Source organism: Phaethon lepturus, unplaced genomic scaffold (assembly GCF_000687285.1).
Source record: "Phaethon lepturus isolate BGI_N335 unplaced genomic scaffold, ASM68728v1 scaffold8102, whole genome shotgun sequence".
Lineage (NCBI taxonomy): Eukaryota > Metazoa > Chordata > Aves > Phaethontiformes > Phaethontidae > Phaethon > Phaethon lepturus.
The window spans coordinates 43,857-61,744 of NW_010521177.1; the positions used below are offsets into that span (position 1 = coordinate 43,857).

Consider the following 17,888-nt stretch of genomic DNA (forward strand, 5'->3'; position numbering starts at 1 on the left):
TGTATAAATAAATGAAAGATTAATTGGAAGCAAGTTTTATTTGATTTTGTTACTCCTGGTTGCAGAGCCTACGGAGCAAGCATGGTTCTCCAGCAAACAATGCTCTTCATTTTGAGTGAATTTGAACCTGAAACTCTTATTTGAAGCTTGGGAGGGTGAGAGGTGGAGAAAATAAAGTGTAACCAGGCCTATAAATGCACAAAAGTTTACAAAGCAATAGCTGGGAATTGTGGGCTGCTGGGGAGCTACTGCCTTTGCACACATTTAGTGCATTTGAAAGAGAATGGTGCAATAATCATCGTCTGCAGGAGCCTGAGGAGTATACTCATGCCTGGCTTGAGGTCCAGGCTACAACTGTTACGACAGGCTGCTGCTGTGCAGTATTTTTCCAAGATCTCTGGCAAGAGCCTGTTACCTACTGTTATGGTCTGATGTTTTTATGCCACCATCTGGTCAGAAGTTTTTTTCCTTAATTTGCGCATTATGAACTCCTTCACCTGAAAAGGAGCAGGTCTGCCTGACAGCTCATGCTTGAAGCAGGTAGAATAAATACTTTCTTTGCTGGACACGGCCCATTTCCTCCCATTGAGAGAGTTGATTTAAAAGCCAGCTGGGCTTATGCAGAAACAGTACACGGATGTAGGACTCCTGTCTGTGCTGCTGACTCCTGCGTGTCTTTCTGAGACTCCCTAAGCTTCCAGGAGTCCTGGCTAGATTGCAGTCCGGTAGGTACCTATTTGTCCTTCATGCAACGCTGATGCTTTCACTTTGGGTAAGAAATTGGAGGTGGTGCTTAGTCTGCTGTCTAGACAGTGGCAGTTCCAGGAGTCTGTGGGCACTATGAGAGCCCGCCTTGGGCAGATGTGTTGTTCAGACCTGTTATTCCCTGTTTTGGCAGCAGGTAGGGTTCACTTGCTTTCTGGCTTGGATTTGACCCCACCATGGTTGGCTGTAGGCATACATGGCTCCTGGGACTGGGTTGCATCAACCTGCCGGGGTCTGGCCAGGAGATGGTGCTGAAAGGCAGCTGACCATGCAGGCAGGATGCCTTGAAGTCCAGTTTAGCCGCATTAGCACTGGGATGGCACATGTGGCTCCCTAAGGACATCGAACGCCTGCCATCCTTGGCGTTGAGGTAGACCAACATGGGCCAGTCTGCAGCAAGTCTCATTTGGATCCCACATCAAGACCTCATCCCTGCACCATGGATGGTGGCTTTCCAGAGCAGCTTGCTGGAGGGTTTGCCAATATTACAAACAAGCTGTAACCAAGGGGCTTTGGGGGATTTAAATGAGCGCAATTGCTGCTGCACATCCTGAGGCTCAGCTGAGTTTATGTAGTGTTACCTGAGGGCTCTTTAGTCCAAAATATGCTGTGCATCCTGAGGTTAGAAGTGCTAGATCTGAGACTTGTGAGAAGGTGACAGGGACTCAGGCGCTTTTTTTTTTTTTTAGCCATGTCCTAATAGGGCCAGCAACTAAATAGTGAATGACGATGCAAATTCCAATAGCAACAGTAAGTCTGAGTTGGGATGAACAGGAATAACGGTCTCAGCTCTTTTCCCCTCTCCAGGCTGCCTGCAGACCTTGCACAGTGAATCAGTTGGTCAGTGCTAGAAAGCTGTTGGCAGCCTTAAATACTAGAAAATAAAGGGGGCTTGGAGGTTTGGGGGGGTTTTTTGAGGGTGGGGGCGGAAAGGGCGAGTATTACATTTTGGATTGCACTCCACAGTGAAGGTGTTGCCTCTGCCAGTTCCTTGCTTAAGCCATGGCATAAAGAGGCCTTGTGCTTTATTGCTGGGATAAACAGCATTGCTTTGTGGAGCACTACATTATGCTGTTTTTCATTATTAGGCCTCTGTTGCACGAGGAAAGAGGAGGGGAAGTGGAGCTGAGGAAGAGGAACACCCTTACGAGCTGTTGCTTACAGCAGAAACTAAAAAGCCAGTGGTGGTGGATAGGAAAACAAAAGGTAAGTGACCATCCAAAAAGCAGAGCTGTTTGCTTAGATGCATTTAAGGAAAATATAGAGGGCAGAGAGTAACTGGAACAATTAAACTCTTTGGGTGGGGCGGCTGGAGTCTGGATTGCAATTGTTTTGTTTCCTGGTAATCTTCACTTTTATAAAGGAGAGATCTAAATGTTCCTGTACAAAATGTGCATGGAGGAAGGGCAACTCTGCTGTTTTGACAGCTAAGAGATTGCGAGTGCCTCCTCTGTTAACTTAAAAAATAAGCAAATCTTGTGCACAGTCAAGTAAATGCAGAGGGGCGGAAGGCTGTGCCGTGTTGTTACAAGTGAGATGAACCAATGCAAGTGTTTAAATGAGCCGTATTCTCCACCCAGCTGAATTTGAAGACCTGCTGGCGCTGCATGTTTGTATCGGCAGATGATTGGCCCTGCTATCCCGGTCCTAGAATCAACATCCCGCTCTGTATTACAGCTAATTCAAGATGTAAAGTAACAAAGGAGGAAAAGAAACCTGTGTAGAGCAAGCCCCTTTCTAGATCTGACTGAAAATCCACTACATAGCCAGGTTAAGCATCGAACTAGCCTCTCGTCTCCCAGAGGGACTTCCGTGCTTTACAAAGGATCTGGGAACACCTTGTTTCTTGTGTTTGGCTATTGCTGGGCTGCTTGGCTTTCCTTCAGTGACAAAAGATTTGTTTAGAGGAAAAACATCTCTTACTTTATTCAAAAGTCCTGAGCAGGAATTTGGAAGGATTTAGTTTGGACTCTAAACCTGGAAACGGTCTCACTTTGAGGATGAACAGAGGATAATGAGGACTCGATGTGATGCCTCATTTACTGCCCTGTAAGACCTGCAGCTTTTTCTTTTTTCCTTCTTGCAGCACGATAGCTTTTTTTGAGTCCTGCCATGCTCTGAGCTTGTCTAAGGTGTCACAGGAGGTCATTGTTTTCCCACCAGCACTTGCCAAAGCCACTTGCTGCCCATGGCAAAGTTAGGATGCTTTTCAGGTTGGTGCTTTGTGGTCTTGGCCAGGAATAGTCCTTGGGCAACAGCCATTGAACCAGAAACTTTCAGGCTATCTTTTCAGTGTCTAGCTATTGCTGGTTATTCAAGTGCGAGCTATTCCTGGCTGCTTTGCTTCTTTCTCTGGCTACTGTGTCTAGGCTTGATTAATATGAATGAAGGTATATCGTAATTATGTGTCAGATTAAAATAAAATCTCAAAGTAATCCATTTGCTTGTCCTTGATGCAAATCTCTTCCCCTGAACCCCTCATGATGGCGGTACTCCAGGCAGTCTAAGCCCCATTTCATGGAGAGGTTGTGGGAAGCATCTTTAGCCTATTAAGGATCCAGAGTAAAGTCCTGTCTGTACAGCTAGAAAGATAATAGTTGTGACTTCAGGGTTTGCAGCCTACGGAGAGTGTTACTGTGTTTGCGGCAAACCTAGAGCCCTTGCCACTGTTGTAGTGAGAGAAATCCCCGGATGCAGTTGAGTTTTCTCATCTTTCAGGACTTGTCTGCTCTTTAAAATGCAATTAGCACTATGACTAGTACTGTGGAGCCTTCCATCTGGTGGAGGTGAAGGGGCTCAGCCAACGTATTTCTCATCTGTTGCATTTCTTAAGCTTGCCAGGGCCATATCCCATTGCTCTTTGTGGTGGATCTGGAGAAAGGGGCACAATTGTTTGTTCCCCTTCTCCAGAGGGTACCAGCTGTTTTCCAAACCATCTCAGAGTGATCCCTGTGGCACGACTGCACGTGTGGCAGTGTCCCTGGCTGGCAGCTCTCCCTATACTGCAGGAGCAGCTGAGCTTTGACAGAGCCCCATGTCATCTTTCACCTGCTGCTGGTCCTCTCGGGGACTTCAGGCTTCTCAACCCCAGTAGGAAATGAGGCACTATTTTTCTCTTTTGTGTTTAGCACTGACTATTTTTCTGGTTTGTGTTTTTTGTCTTTGCTTTCTGTCCCAGCGTTACAGGTTGCTGCTTTCTGCACGTGAGTTTCATAACTGCTGGAAGGGTGGATCAGCTTTGAAATCTGCTTTATTACACTGGGAACAAAAGCAAATGTTTCCGGCTTTCGCAGTAGTTGGGGTCAGATGCCAGAAGGGCATGTGGAAGCAGATGTAGCTAAGTATGAAATGCAAGGTATATGCTGATGGGGGCGGAGAAGATGCATTTAGGGAGCGGCAGAGTCGTTTGGGCAAAAAGTTAAACAAGGGCCGAGTGAGGACTGAAACCTTAATGGGGGTGTTGGAGAATTTTCCCATCTCTGGATCAGAAAGGTCCTGGAGCATCAAAGGCAGCAGCTCAATCCCAAGACAAGGAGCAGGCTGAAGCATAGCTTTGAATTGCTTCTTGGCCCGTGATCTGAGAGGCTGGGCTTCTAGATGTTACTTGATGAGTTCTGGAGGAGCCTTTGGTCAGAAGAGAAGGACTCTGATTCTTGCGGGCTATTGAGAAGGCCTTTTCAAGGCAGCGGAAAGGCTGAATTTCAGGCACGCTGTTTTTAATGGTGCCTTTCATATGCGATAGCTGCCTTTGTTCCTCTTGCAGCAAGTTGTCTTGTAGCCAGTGACTAGATGAATGTGGTATTATCCGCTTGGCTTGGGTTGCCTTTTGTGTATGTTACAGCAGTTTGCTGTCACATGCTGGAGCACTAGGAAAAGTTGGACTAATGTTTTGGGCAGAGTATCAGGAGAGGTTTGAGCCAAATGCTTTCCCATCCCCTTTGGTAAGGAAACTACGTGCAATCATATGCATGAAGTCAGGGCATTCAGACCTCGTAATGGGACTTGTAAATAAGCCAGGAGTGGCAAACTGACCGGGAGGAGACTGTAAACTCCTGCTGTGTTCAGAGAGATTTGATGGAGGATGAATACAGAAACTGAGTTTTGATGTCTGTCTCGCTTCTCAGGAGAGTCATCCACAAGTGCTGTCAGCAGTAACCATCTGCAGGTAGGATTGACTTGGCTCCTTCTGACAGTTTTTAAGAACTGATACTTCTTGAGGTTCTGCAGTGCTTGTTCCATAGGAAGCCCAGCTTGAAATCCTTGCTTTTGCCCTTCCTCCTGCTAGAGTTTTTCTTTATGGTTTTACTGGCTTGACTAGATGTATGGCTGTGCTCTAAACCAGATATCTGACCCAATGATAAAAGACAAAATGTGCTGCTGAGAGATTTGAAGAAAATATCTTTTCACAGAGCCAGAGGATGGCTACAGAAGCAGTGGGATCGGTATCACTATAGGGAATCTGTGGGGACACATGCGTATTGCAAACAAAGGTTGGAAGGGACAGAAACCTCTTGGATTGCCATGAGGTGAATGATAGTGTAGAAACACAGCCTGCATGCCCTCCCTTGGTTTTATCGTGGCTGGAGGACAGACCCTTTTCCTGTGTCTCAGGTCCAAGCCTGCATTTCTGCTGTCATCATGTATTTAGAAGCTTCTGTGCAGAGTCACATTGGTGATCTCTCTAAGCAGCTCAGGCAGTGTTTTATTGCCCTTTCTTCAAAGTAGAATGGGGGAGGGAGTACAAATGAGCAGAAGTTCAGGTAGCTTTTGGAGGATAAACTCTGCCCAGAATGACTGAGCTTGAGACCAAAACAGGAGTGTACTGTACACTTCTGGGTTTCAGAAGAGTACCTCGCTGTGTAGAAGAGCCTTTGCTTGAATTCTACTGCAGTTGAAGGTTATTTTTGTACCTCTAAAGTAGCACTCTAAAAGCCACCTTCCCTCTCTTCTCTGGGCTTCTCTGCCGCAGGAGATAGATTTGCATGCTCTTCACTTGACAAATTCTGGCATGATGTGGCATGGGGAGCCTTTTCTATATGAAAGCTAAAGGCTAGCATATGCCCTCGCTAGTTTTAAGGTTAGGGAGCTTAGCAAAAAGCAGCTGCAATAACAGCTTCATTCTCCTAATCCAGGGGCATGAAACAAATCCTGCTGCTGATACGTAGGGAAAGCAGTTGCAGCTTAGTGTTAGGAGTTTAGGGAAGTTGTTTGTATCTGGAATCATCAGGCTGCTGGCAGGGAAGCTCTTCATTGAATCCTCCCTGGGAAGCAAACAGTCTGTACCCAGGAAGGGGTTCCTGTTCTCAGTAGGCGATGGAAGTTCCTCCTGTCGGTGGAACCTGCAGCACACATTGGCTGGAGAAGTCGGGATGTCTGTGCTTGGGTGTGAAATGAGCTAAGGCAGTTGGACAGAAGTCCCTGTCTTAAGGTCATCTCCCTTTCGGAGTTAAAAGTTGTAACTGGAGGAGGGTGCTTTCAAATGCCTTGGAAGGGCAGCGGATGGATAGAACTGGGATCTCTGCTTTTCTAGCATCTGAATATTATTTTTCCCCTTCTCCAAGTTCACTACACCCTTGAAAATGAGTGCTGCTCATCTTTTTGCCATGAGAAAAGTGATTGGCACATCAGCTGAATCACGTCAGTAACCTCTCCCAAAAAGGTATACCTTCCCGAGATGGCCAGTGGTTATTCTGGTCCCTCTGCTAGCTGTCCTGAGGCACCTTTAGTTGAAACCTCCAAAAGATTCCTTGAAGCTCCAGGACCCCCTGGGGAAACCCTCTGTGTTCCTGCCATGTGCACCTCAGTGGTAAAAAGGAGCAAGATTGCTCTTCCCGCCGATGTTGGTTCTTGTGTCTGCAGCTTTCAGCCCGGGTCTGTGTTACATGCTCTGAAATGTCTCCTTCAAGATGTTCTTTGCATCTTCTGAGCAAGTGCTGTTGCCCTTGCTTCATCCCTTCCTTCCCTGGCAGCTGCCTTGTATTTCGAAGTCTTCCTCTGTTGCCTGAGGATGAATGGGCGGCTGTGATTTCCGCTCAACAGGAGCCCGTTTGTGAGTCTCTGGAGCTGGATTTGGAGCACTTTGTTCTGGCTGGACCCAAGTGTTCCAGCATGTGGCATAAACTTTTGCCAGCCGCCTCTCTGCCTTCAGCAGAAATGTCAGTAAAGGTTAAGCTGGGGCACAGAAGAAATTATTTCCAAGGAAGGAAAGAGGTTAAGAAGAAAGGCTGTTGATTTTGCAAAAGTTTTTCCCTCCCCATCAGGTTAATGTGACTGTCCCGTCAATGCTGTGTGCCCCTTACGAGCTCGGTAGCTTTTTCTTACTAATCCCAGTCTGTCCTATGAATACAGCGTGTCTGATCTCTTCTAAGGTTTCTCTCCAGCATTACAGCTTCCTGACTTTATGCAAAGTAACTGAACATAGTCTGGTCTCACGATCTTCTGATCGGCTGCTGCTGTTGGCACTCCCCAACCAGCATTAGGAATGATGCTGGTGACACCGCCACCCCGCAGGGGATGTGCCTTCCCCCTTGGCAGCTTCAGTTGCAGAACTTGTGCCCGTGCAAAATAATCAACAACTACTTCATTGTCCTGGAATCTTTAACTCATAGGATCCGGAATGAAATAAGCCCTCGCATCACTCGATCCCACCGAGAGGCGAGGTCTGCCGGCGCGCTGCCCTGGCAGTTAACCTCCGTTCCGGCTTTTGCTGTTCCTGACTCAGCTGCCAACTGAGCAAGCTGCTTTTAGCATTTCTGTGGAGTAAACAAATGCCTGCGAGAGGGACCAGCTACCCTCATCAAACACAGAGCCCATGAGACCCCAGGACCTAAAGCGGTTTGCACAGACAAATGACTAATTCCGTCCTTTCCTGCCTCATTTTTGGTGTAAGGGCAGACCACAAAACCAGATGGGTGCCAGTGTTTGAGAAGGACCTGGTCAAGCCTAGTGCTGGAAGGGATGCCTGGGGGGAAGGAGTTGATCTTGCTGTTGTTGCTAATAGCTTGCTTTTAGTTAAAGATAGGTAAAATTCATTAGTGTATTTTACCTCGCTGAAATGAGGATTCCTTTGCCTTGACTTCCAAGAGCTGCTGTCTTGCAAAGCAAGCAGTTTCCTCTTCATGTCTAAACATCCTCTCTGGATGGAGCCATGTTATAGGGGAGCTTTGCTTTATTGTTCCTCTGCCGCAATGTTTTTTTGGTCCTCAGACTGAAGAGTGTTTCTTCAGCACTAAGTGGAAGTGGTTAAAATTTGCAAGCAATTATGGGCAGCTGTAAGAATCCCTGGCAAACAAAAGTTATACTTCTCAGCTGTACCAAGTTTTGCTTTTATAGTTCAAGTGCACGTGTGTAAAGTGACCAAGGTGAGTACATGTCTGTGCACACGCTTGGCAATTGGGATCAGTCAATTATTCGTGATTTATGGAGGACCCTGGTACCCGATATTAAAGATGTTGGTGCAGGAGTAGCTGAGTAAGTGTCATATTTCTGGGACAGCCGGTATTCCACACAGCTTGCTGCAGTAGATCAGACCATTCTGTGTTCAGTGGTTTGCTTGCAAGAGAGAGACTTTTTGATCAAGATTTTTATTGCGTAAACTGTTTATTTCTCTCCCCTGAGTAAGGAGGAGAGGTTAAACTCGGAAACCACTAGGGAGGAAAGCAGTGTTGTTTTTGGGGAATGGATTTTGGAACTCGCAGGTTGATTACAGTCCAGAAGTTTTCCCACCCTGCAGCTCGTGCCAAGAGCAGGGAGCGCTGCTCTAAATAACACTTTGGCCTTTATGGAAATGTATCAGATGTTCCAGGAGCCTCCGTCGCTGCCTCTCCTACCTCACTTGCTCTCTCTGCAGGATATAGTTAGCACTTCTCTTAGCCTTATATAGCAAGGCCTGATAGTTAGTGTTAACAGGAATAAAACAACAAGGAGAGCTGCCAGATTGCATAAATCAGGCCAGTGTTTGGAATTTCATAAATGCCATGACTTTGGGTACAAGTTGAGCACGCGGAACAATACTGAACTGTTCTCTCTTTATCTCTCCCTCCCTCGCTGAGGGAGGGCAGGGGGAGAGCTGGAATTTTGCTGCTTCTTCCATGTTTTTAATTTATTTCTTCCCCCCCTTCCCTGTTTTCATCCCCTTCAAGACCACAGGAGGAGCAGTGGCAGCCGCAGCCAGGACTCTGCCGACGCCCAGGACATCCAGGTTCCAGACCAGTTTTCAGGGCTGCTTCATGGTTCTTCCCCGATCTGTGAGATAAGTGAGGACCCTTTCAGGCTCGTTTCCTCCACGGAGAAAGGAGGCACGGAAGCTACAAGCCACCCACCTGCTATGCAGCTGGAGGATGCTGACTTACCTGCCTCTGGATCAGTACGGACCAGCTCGCCAGACCAAAACCAGAAAGTGGTCTACGCAACCGTCCAGCACACGCACGTCAACCGGGCGGATCCTGAAACTGTAGTCACGCCCCACGTGTTACAGCACCCCGGCGGTGCTGAAGAAGAGGGGGACAGAGCTGTGGGCAGAGCCCACCCAGGGAGCAAGCCCAAAGCCGAGCTTAAACTCAGCCGCAGCTTGTCCAAATCGGACTCTGATCTTCTGACCTGCTCTCCGACAGAGGACGATGCCATGGGGAGCCGGAGCGAATCGCTCTCGAACTGCAGCACTGGGAAGAAGAGGCTGGAGAAGTCCCCGTCCTTTGCTTCGGAGTGGGATGAGGTAAGGCTGACCTTGCTTAAGAGCTGCTGTGCCAGGAATGAATCTGTACAGCATGAGCTCCTCTCTTACCGCACTGGCCTTCGGAGCAGGTCCTGGGTGTTTTTCATTACTTGAACTAACTCCCACATCACATTAACAGGCAAATACTTACTTCTAAGTCTCTAAGGTGTTAAATGCCAAAAGATAGGCTTAACTGGAGTGGCGGAGAAGCAGAATTGCAAGAAGTGAGGGGCTTTTCAAAGCTTTTTAAGTTGCTCAAACACAGGGCTTGATTTCTTTTCGGCAAGCCAGATAAGTTTTTACATACCTGAAATGAGGGAGAGTTGATAACAGTGCTTCTCACAAATCTTCACGTTGACCTCCTCTTTCCAGTTCTTCCCCTGTGGACTCTCCCAGCATTTGGAGGAGATGTTTTGTTTCTGGGTCCCTGCTGCTGCAGGGCTGAGCAGTGTCCTGGGTTCGTGGGGATGGAAGGAAGAGAGTAACTAGGCTGTGTTTTGTGAATTTAATAGCTCCCGCTTTCCTCTTCACATATTTATTTCAGAGGCTTGTTAGAAGTCACTTTATTATAGTACAGGAGGCCCATGGATAGTTAAATATTTCATGCTCAGAAAGTTGGCCCTAGTGAACCACTCAGGCGAGATTAAGTGTCCCTCTGAAATTCAGCACCGCAGCATTACTGAAACATTCTTTGGAGATGAATCTCTGCTGGTAGAGCAGCAGCGCTGCAGAAGAGATAAGCTCAGATGAACTACTCTGTACACTGAAAGGAAATAAAACCCCTGGTGTGGTGCTGGGGGTGTGGAGCTGCGTGTGCCGGGCGTGTAAACTCGTGGGACGGTTGTGCCCCTGCTCACCTGCGCACTGACTGATGCTCAGCTGCGCCTCTGATTCTGACTCAGAGATAAAATCCTCTTTTGGGGAAGAGGGAGGTGTTGAGAGATGCTAAAAGCACAGTGGGAATCCCTCCTCAGTACAAGCACATCTTTCAGTTCATACTCTCACTCCCTGCAGTGTTTCAGGGTTGCCAAATATATTTATTTTCTTCTGTAGCTGTTCTGGTTGCGGAGGCTTTGCTGTTGATTACCTGGGTCCGTTGTACTATGGCTGTGAGTGAAAGATTCTGCAGCAGAAGGCTTATTTGAAAGGACCAGATCATTTTCCCTGTGCTTTCCATGCCTAACCGAACTGTTTACAGCAAACATTGAAAGGGAAGGAGCCTTTGGCTTTACAGTGCTGCTCGACTTTACTAGTAGCAGAGGTCAAGTGTTAGTGTGCCTGTGCTTCCTCTGCTCAGAGAAATGCACCCGCAGATCTGCTTCCCTGCTTGTAAACAAAAAGCATCATTTCCACCCACTGTCGGCCTAACAAGCCACAAGAGGAAAATCTGCTTTTCCTTCCTTGTTATGTTGAGGTGAGGAAATCGGAGAAAGAATTTGAAAAATTCACATCTGTCTACAATGGGGCAGGTCTAACTTAAAGCCATCAGGTTTTGATAGTACACTTTTTTATTTGTCTTCCTGTTTCTGATGTAATTTAAACATTTTGTGGAATTGCTTTAATCTGGTAGTAGCATCCTGTGGCCGGAGCATTGATTTGCTTTGGGGTCTCACAGCTGTCATGGACCAGCCTGAATGCTTCTGGACAAGGGTTTCTCCTCCCTGCCTCAGTTTCCCCATCTGTGAGATGGCGATAGCCTCTTTTTGCAGAATGTTTTTATTCCTAGTGAAAAATACCATGTAAAGTGGAATATTCTTGCAAGAAGGAGGACAAGAAGCTGGGGATTCTCTGCCTTTAGCTTGATTTGCTCTTTAATTTCCAATGACTGTATGGAGGCATGTGGGGTCTCATTCTGACTCCTGGTGCAACGGTTGCACTCTTTGATGCTGTCGGCAGGAGAGGCATGGTTCACGGGGCAGAGCAATTTTCTATAGAAGCAGCATAAAAGGGAGCTGCTGATAGTCAGTAGTTTCTATGGTCAGGCCAGTTCTTGCTATAAAATACCCTAAAGCAGACTCCTGTGATTGGTAAGAAATGGTAGAGAGGCACCTGCGGGGAACGTTTGGAGTCTTTTTGCAGTGATTTATATGTGCAGAAAGGGGCTGATCTGGCTGGTCATAATGGCAACAATGAGACTTAAACATAAATGTAGTGCTGTTGCTGGAGGTTTAATTAGTTCCCTGAATGGGATAATGCAGCTGCTCTGAATTAGATGCAACTTGCAGCCTCTGAATTTACCAGGCTAATATAAAACCTTGTTGAGCCGCCCCTGTTAGCAATGATTTGGCTCTTCCTCTGTGTTGAGGGGAAACAATGGCAGATTTATATGCATTATTCTGTTAATTTTAATAGTCTTTATGCAGGCAACTGAGGAGGAAGGCGATCCACGTGCAGCTCTATGCAACACGCAGCTGTAGCAAACAAGCTGGGGACTTTGTGCCCGCTGGCCTTGCCAGCAGTAGGTGTGTCTGTTCAGGGCGCCGGGGACTTGGGGAGGGACCCGTTTCTGTCCGTGCACAGATGGGATCCATGGCAGAGGCTGGGCCAGCATCGCTCTGGGCCATGGGTGACTGGGGACAGCAGGAAGATCTGCCGCTTGGCTGGGGAAGGGACATGACCCTTTGCTTCTGAGCGCTGCCAATGCCCTTTGTTGGAAGTGGAAGGTGGTGCCGGCTTTGCCAAAAGGGTGGGATGGGGAAGAAATGATTCACTTGGCAAAGCCCGTTGCTGTTTCCAGTTGCAGCTCCCCTGCTCCAAGGGCCTGGCACAAATAACGGATGTCGACAGTGCTGCTTTGTGCTCCGTGCTGCCAAGGATGTTCAGCGCGCATCCCGTCCGCCTCCCGACCCACCGGCTCCTGCACGGGAGCGTCACCGCACACGTGGTGCCCCCCACGGCTGCTGTCGGATACAAACTCTCTGCAAGCAAGCCAGAGAAATTACTAAAGCAAACAGCAATGTATTGCCCAGGGAGAGGGGTGAGGACCGAAAATGCTCGATCCTTCGCTTGAGTGGGAAGCAAGGTGGGGGAGAGGAAGTGTGTGAGGGGGTAGAGCTCCTAGTCAGCATAAATATTAGAATCCCTCCAAACTTGGCTGAGGTCTAAAGTGATAAATTTGGGTTTTTGTAATCAGCTCATAAATATTTAGCAGCCGGGAGAAGAGTGCGTGGTAGTCGCAGCTCGCTATGAATTTTGCATAGGAGAATAAACTGTGTTTGCACTCCTGAAGGCGGAGGGGGGCTCTCGGCGCCCGGCTTGGCTTGGCTGCCAGCCCCTTTCCGGGGCAGATTAACATAAAGGCACATTAACTCTGCCTTCCTCCGCCGCAGAGCAGCCCCAGCCCTGCGCGTGTGCCCGGGTCCGTGCACCAGCCCTGCTGTAGATGGGCAAACCTTGCGGCGTACGAAGCGGTACCGAAGTGCCTCGGAGTTTGCTCGGCCAACCCTCCCCGCCTCAGCGTGTGATCCAGGAAGGGCTGAAGTGATTTCTCTCTTGGTGATAAGCTATTCCAGGCCTCCTGGGATAAAAGGCAACATATACGTGGTCTAATACGAATCGTAAGCCGTTAAACAAAGGCTAAGGGGTATATAACTGCTTTATTCTGGGCTGCTGCAATCGGATCGCTGTCAGACAGGTTTAGGTGTTGAATGGTTCCTTTTTCCTCCTTTTCCAGGTCCTTTTATCCATTTGATAGATCAGCGTGTCTGTGCCAAAGGATGAAGTAAAACTTCATCACGTTGACTCGCTGAGCTGCCGCAGCTCTGCTGGTGAAGCAGCTTCCTGACAGTGAGAGTAATTAGCAGGGATGTAATCTCGCGAGGGAAGCGACGAAGGACGATGGCTGGACTTGAAGATGTTGTAAAATAGTCCTCTCAAAACTGCTCTGGCTTGAGAAGTCGGGCGGTGACAAACACTTTCTGTCCCTTAGGTGCCGTCAGGTTGATAAAAGTGACGTACGGGTATTGGGAAGCCGCGTCCTATGCAGCCTCCTCACAGGACCAAGCGACGCGATGAAGTGAAAAACCCCTAAATGCAAATACCAGATAAACGGGCTCCATTTGTAGAGGAGGAAGAAGAGGGGAGACGTTTGGCTTCGGCAAAACGCAGAGATGTTGGGTAGTGTCTTGGCTTCGGGAATTTGGGTTTAGTGCCTTTGTCACAGATTTCCGATGCGCTGCTGAGAAACTCTCTCCGTTGTTCATTTCTGCTTTGTACCCCACGCTCCTGCCTGTGCCGCAGCGCAGCCAGGACACCCCGCTCTGGGGCGGGGGGTTTGGTTTTTTGAGGATTGCAGTGGGGTGGTTCTTAATGCAATCTCCTGGATCATCCATGTATTCCTGGATCATCCGTGTGTCTGTGCAATCTGATGTCACTAGCCCGTGTCTGCACCCACGCGCTGAGCAGAGACATCTGGAGTTGAGGCACGGTGCTGACTTAGCTGCCTTTCTGGGTTGTAGGTAAGAAAAAAGACAGGTTAGGTCTTCAGGGGCGAAGAATGACGCAGGCTACTGAGAATTAGCCTCAGTCCTGGCTCCTGACATCCCTTAATCCTCCACTTCCAGCTCTCTGCTATCAAGTAAGTAGCTGTGATGCTGAATTTGGAATGAGCGCTGGGCTTAGAGGTTCCAGCATCAATTTCACGAAATGAGGTAGTTGCTTTGTGTTCTGTCTTTAGCTCTTTTAGGAAGAGATTAAACCTCCTTCAAAAGAAATTTAGGGAACTGAATAAAACGTGCATTTTACTTGAGCTTACTTTAGAAAAAAGGAGATGTGCGGTCTACCACTTTGATGCTTTTTTTCCCCAAAATGAATTGGTTGAAGAATTAATGAATATTCTGTCGCTAATTATGGCGCTGGACAACCATCACCACCTCCTGTGAATAATTGTGGTGGTGCTCCGTCTTTCGCTATTGCCACAGAAGGAATTCTCTCCCATTTGCAATAACTATGGCTGTGGTGTTTCACCTGTTGCTGGTGCATTTTTGGGGTCTTAATGTCACATAGAATGGATGCCAGGAATAAATGGCACATCTGTCGTGCCTCCCATCACAAGTTTGGAAGAGCTGGGGAGCAAGTTGTTAGAGGTTGTGGCTGCATGGGGTGGCTTTTAAATACTTGAGCTCTCTTAACCTTGTCAGGACTGCTTGGGTGCTCAAGTACGTAGTGGAATTAGTGCCTTAATTACGCGCTTACGTTGAGGATTAAGAACGTTTGCATTGAAATGTGAAACTTTCAGGAAAGCTCTTGATGCAAAACCTGCTGCTGCCTTAAAACAACACCCAGAACGTGAAATTCAGAGCTGCAAGCTGGTGTTGAAAGAAAATGCAAGTATTTCCCGTGTTATTCAGGGGGAGAGCTGCTATTTTTGTGCCTGGTGAAATTGCATCGTGTAAAAGCTCAGTGGTTTTTGTTCTGACAAGCTCGTGCCGCTTTCCTGCCAGGTAATGGCTCCCATACGGCCCACGTTGTAGATCGAAATGCCGGTGTTTCAAGTGAGAAATGCAGTTGAGAAAACACGTTCAGCCTCTCCGTACTCGCACCACCTGCAGCACACAGGCTGGCCGTCGCAGCTCTGGCTCGCGTGGTCCTGCGCGATCCAAGGACAGCCCTGCCGCCTGGGTCACGAGGCTCCTTGCTTGCTTGCTTGCTTGCCAGCAGCCTATGGATCCAAAAAGGTTTAATTTATATTTTGGTTCAGGTGTTTAAAACTTCATGCTTCACTTGCCCTGGGCTTGGCTTGTGGGATCAGGCAGAGCCTGTTTCAAAGCAAGGTGAGCCTTGGCTGCTTTTTGGCCGATGTCCCTTGCCTAGACCGGCCCTCGTTTCTGAGCTCTCAGTTTTCCCTTTGCCTGCTTGAAATGTTTTATAATTTTTTGCTTGTTTGTTTAGGGGAAGAGCAGTAATGTGGTCAGTATTTTTGTTCTGATTTCTATTATTCTAAACAAATGTGTCCATCAGGATCTTAATCAACTTAATTATTGGGCTGATTATTATCTCCAGACCCCAACGTTTCCTCTTGTTTTTCCTGTGCGAAGGTCAGGACTTCTTACATCATTCCTCGTGTCGAATGTCTTTTCCCTTTGCCCCCAGTGGTGAGATTTCCTCCATCCTGACTAACTTTTTGAAGTGAAGGCTTTTGTGTTTCCACCTTACAGGTTTGCTTTGTATCTGTTGCAGATGGCCAGCCTGTTAAAATTATAAACCAAGTCGGAACTAAGCCAATCCAAGCCAAATTAAGACAATTTACCAGTTTTATAGGTAAAATTGATTGGTGTTCTGGCCTGAAAGGCGAATGTAAAGACAAAGTGTACTTTATTCCTGTATTTAGCAGCAACGTTTAGACGTAACAAGAATTTTATTTGCCAGCTCTTTGCATCGTATCAATTCATCTGGAACCGGAGAGGTATCCAGAGCGGCTCTCCCTGAGGCAGGTTTGCAAAACAGTGAGATGTTGTGGCTTATCAGCTACCCTGTGCGTGGAAGAAACCTTCCATCCACGCCTTCAAAAGAATTTGTGAAAACACCCTCAGTGCAGATCTAAATGCACAATGACTTCTTTCTCCTTTTATTTATAGGTCACCAATTACAGGCTGAACGTGGACCTAAATTAGCGTGTGTGCATCCAGTGCACTAGAATAATATAACAATTTCAGTCCACTGCTGTGTGTTTCTGTTAACTTTTCGAGTGTATTAACTCAGTATTTCTGAATCAGAAGCTTTTGATTTTTTTGAATGTAAATTATTTGTCCTCTGACAGATATTTTTATTACGTAACGATCTTGCAATCATTAGTGTTTTCAGGAGTCTTTCAGGAACAGAAATGTCCAGCCCCAGTGTCCTTGCTAAATTCAGTCTTCCATTATGTTCTCTACCACTTTACATCACATCTTCCAGCACTGCAGAAGCTTTTATTTAAAAAAAACAAACAAACAAAACAAAACAAAAAAACAAAAAACACAAAAAAAACATTTCTGTGGCTCTACCTGAGGTATCCAAACGTACTTCCCCATGCTGTGTTGCATCCTGCATGCTGGAGACAACCTTTGCACCAAAAGCCGAACATAATTTTCCCTTTGTGTGTCAGGATGGGAGGGTATGAAAATGTAGCTGTGAAGACAGTGAACTGCTTTGATATTCTTAAGAGGTTTTTGTCTTTTTTTATGGTGAGTTCAAAATAACCAGTGTCCAGCCATCTCACTGTTTTGGGCAGATGCCTTGTCGCATTTGACCATCTTTCTTGTGAACGTTGAATTTTACTGGGTACTTGTCAAAAAACGTTGATACTTGGAGGGCTTTGAAACTGCAGATCAACTACACACCGGTTGTGAAATACAAATTTATACCGTAAATTCCTTTCCGTTTGGTATGTGTTCAGATTTGTAATTTTGGGATTCGTACAAAAACACTGACTGGAGAGTGGTATGAAGCAACAGTCCCTGATCCCGATCCAAATGAGGTTCTCGGAGACCATATTAAGCCAGAAAATGTGTGCGCGCCTTATCACTAACGAACATTACAGAATGTCTTGAAATAAATAACAAATGTAGTGAGTCCTCGTGTTGTGTGTGGAAAGCACATGCTGCTGGAGGCGGATCTAGCATGGGAACTCTGAAGTTTTAAGTGTTGAAATGTGCCTCTAACGACTGGCTTGCTTTTGTAGTTTAGGTTTGAATTAATTGAGCGTTGTATTTTCCAGGCTTTCGGTATTTGTTATGCTGGGTTCATGACACAGGCTGGTATCTTTTGTATACACAGAATATACTGAGTGATGAAATATGAGGCTGCTGCTCTGTAGGATGGTGATGTTGTGAACATAAGCCGAAGCATCATAAACTAAACCAGAAGTGGTTTATGTGCTGTCACTGATCTAGAAATGAGATTCATAGCCCGGATCCAAATTTCGCAGGACTACATTTGCGCTAAGGAACCAGCAGATATTGTCAGAGATCCTTCTCCTGCTCTTAATGTTTGCAGCCCCATCCCTTTCAGAGAGATCCTGGTGGATGCTGCGATCCAGCCATCCCTCTGCTCCGAGGCTGTATCCCAGCTGGCTCCGAGCAGCCTTGCTTCCACCTTCAGGGATGCAGTACCAGTCAGTAATATCAGGTATCCGTTAACCAAAGACTTTTCTTTGGAAAATGCCTTAGATCACCTGTGTCTTGCATCAGCAGGGTAGCAGGGAAGCAGGCAGGACCTAATTGCTTTTTTAAAGCAGCACCTGCTATATTGTCTCCCAGATGGATGTTTGCACGCAGCATCTTCTCAGCTTTGCCCGCTGCCCACGAGCACCCTAATCACAGCGGTATTTTGAGCCTGCGTCGTGCGGGCTTTTGGAAAAGCTGCCTTTGTGTTGGCTTTGGCCCCTCTATTGTCAAACCTCAATTACTCTGAATCTGCAGAATGTCTGGAA

At 47.1% G+C, this 17,888-nt stretch overlaps 1 protein-coding gene across 1 annotated transcript in view; it reads left to right on the top strand.

The window, feature by feature from the left end:
• LOC104616421 (ankyrin repeat and SAM domain-containing protein 1A-like) overlaps positions 1-17,888 on the top strand; it is a gene marked incomplete at its 3' end in the record, with an annotated part of 51,814 nt that overhangs the window by 15,926 nt on the left and 18,000 nt on the right. The window contains exons 10-11 of the mRNA XM_010281426.1: positions 1,854-1,971; positions 8,907-9,478. Coding sequence (XP_010279728.1) covers positions 1,854-1,971; positions 8,907-9,478 — 690 coding nt within the window. The remainder of the gene's footprint in view (positions 1-1,853; positions 1,972-8,906; positions 9,479-17,888) is intronic.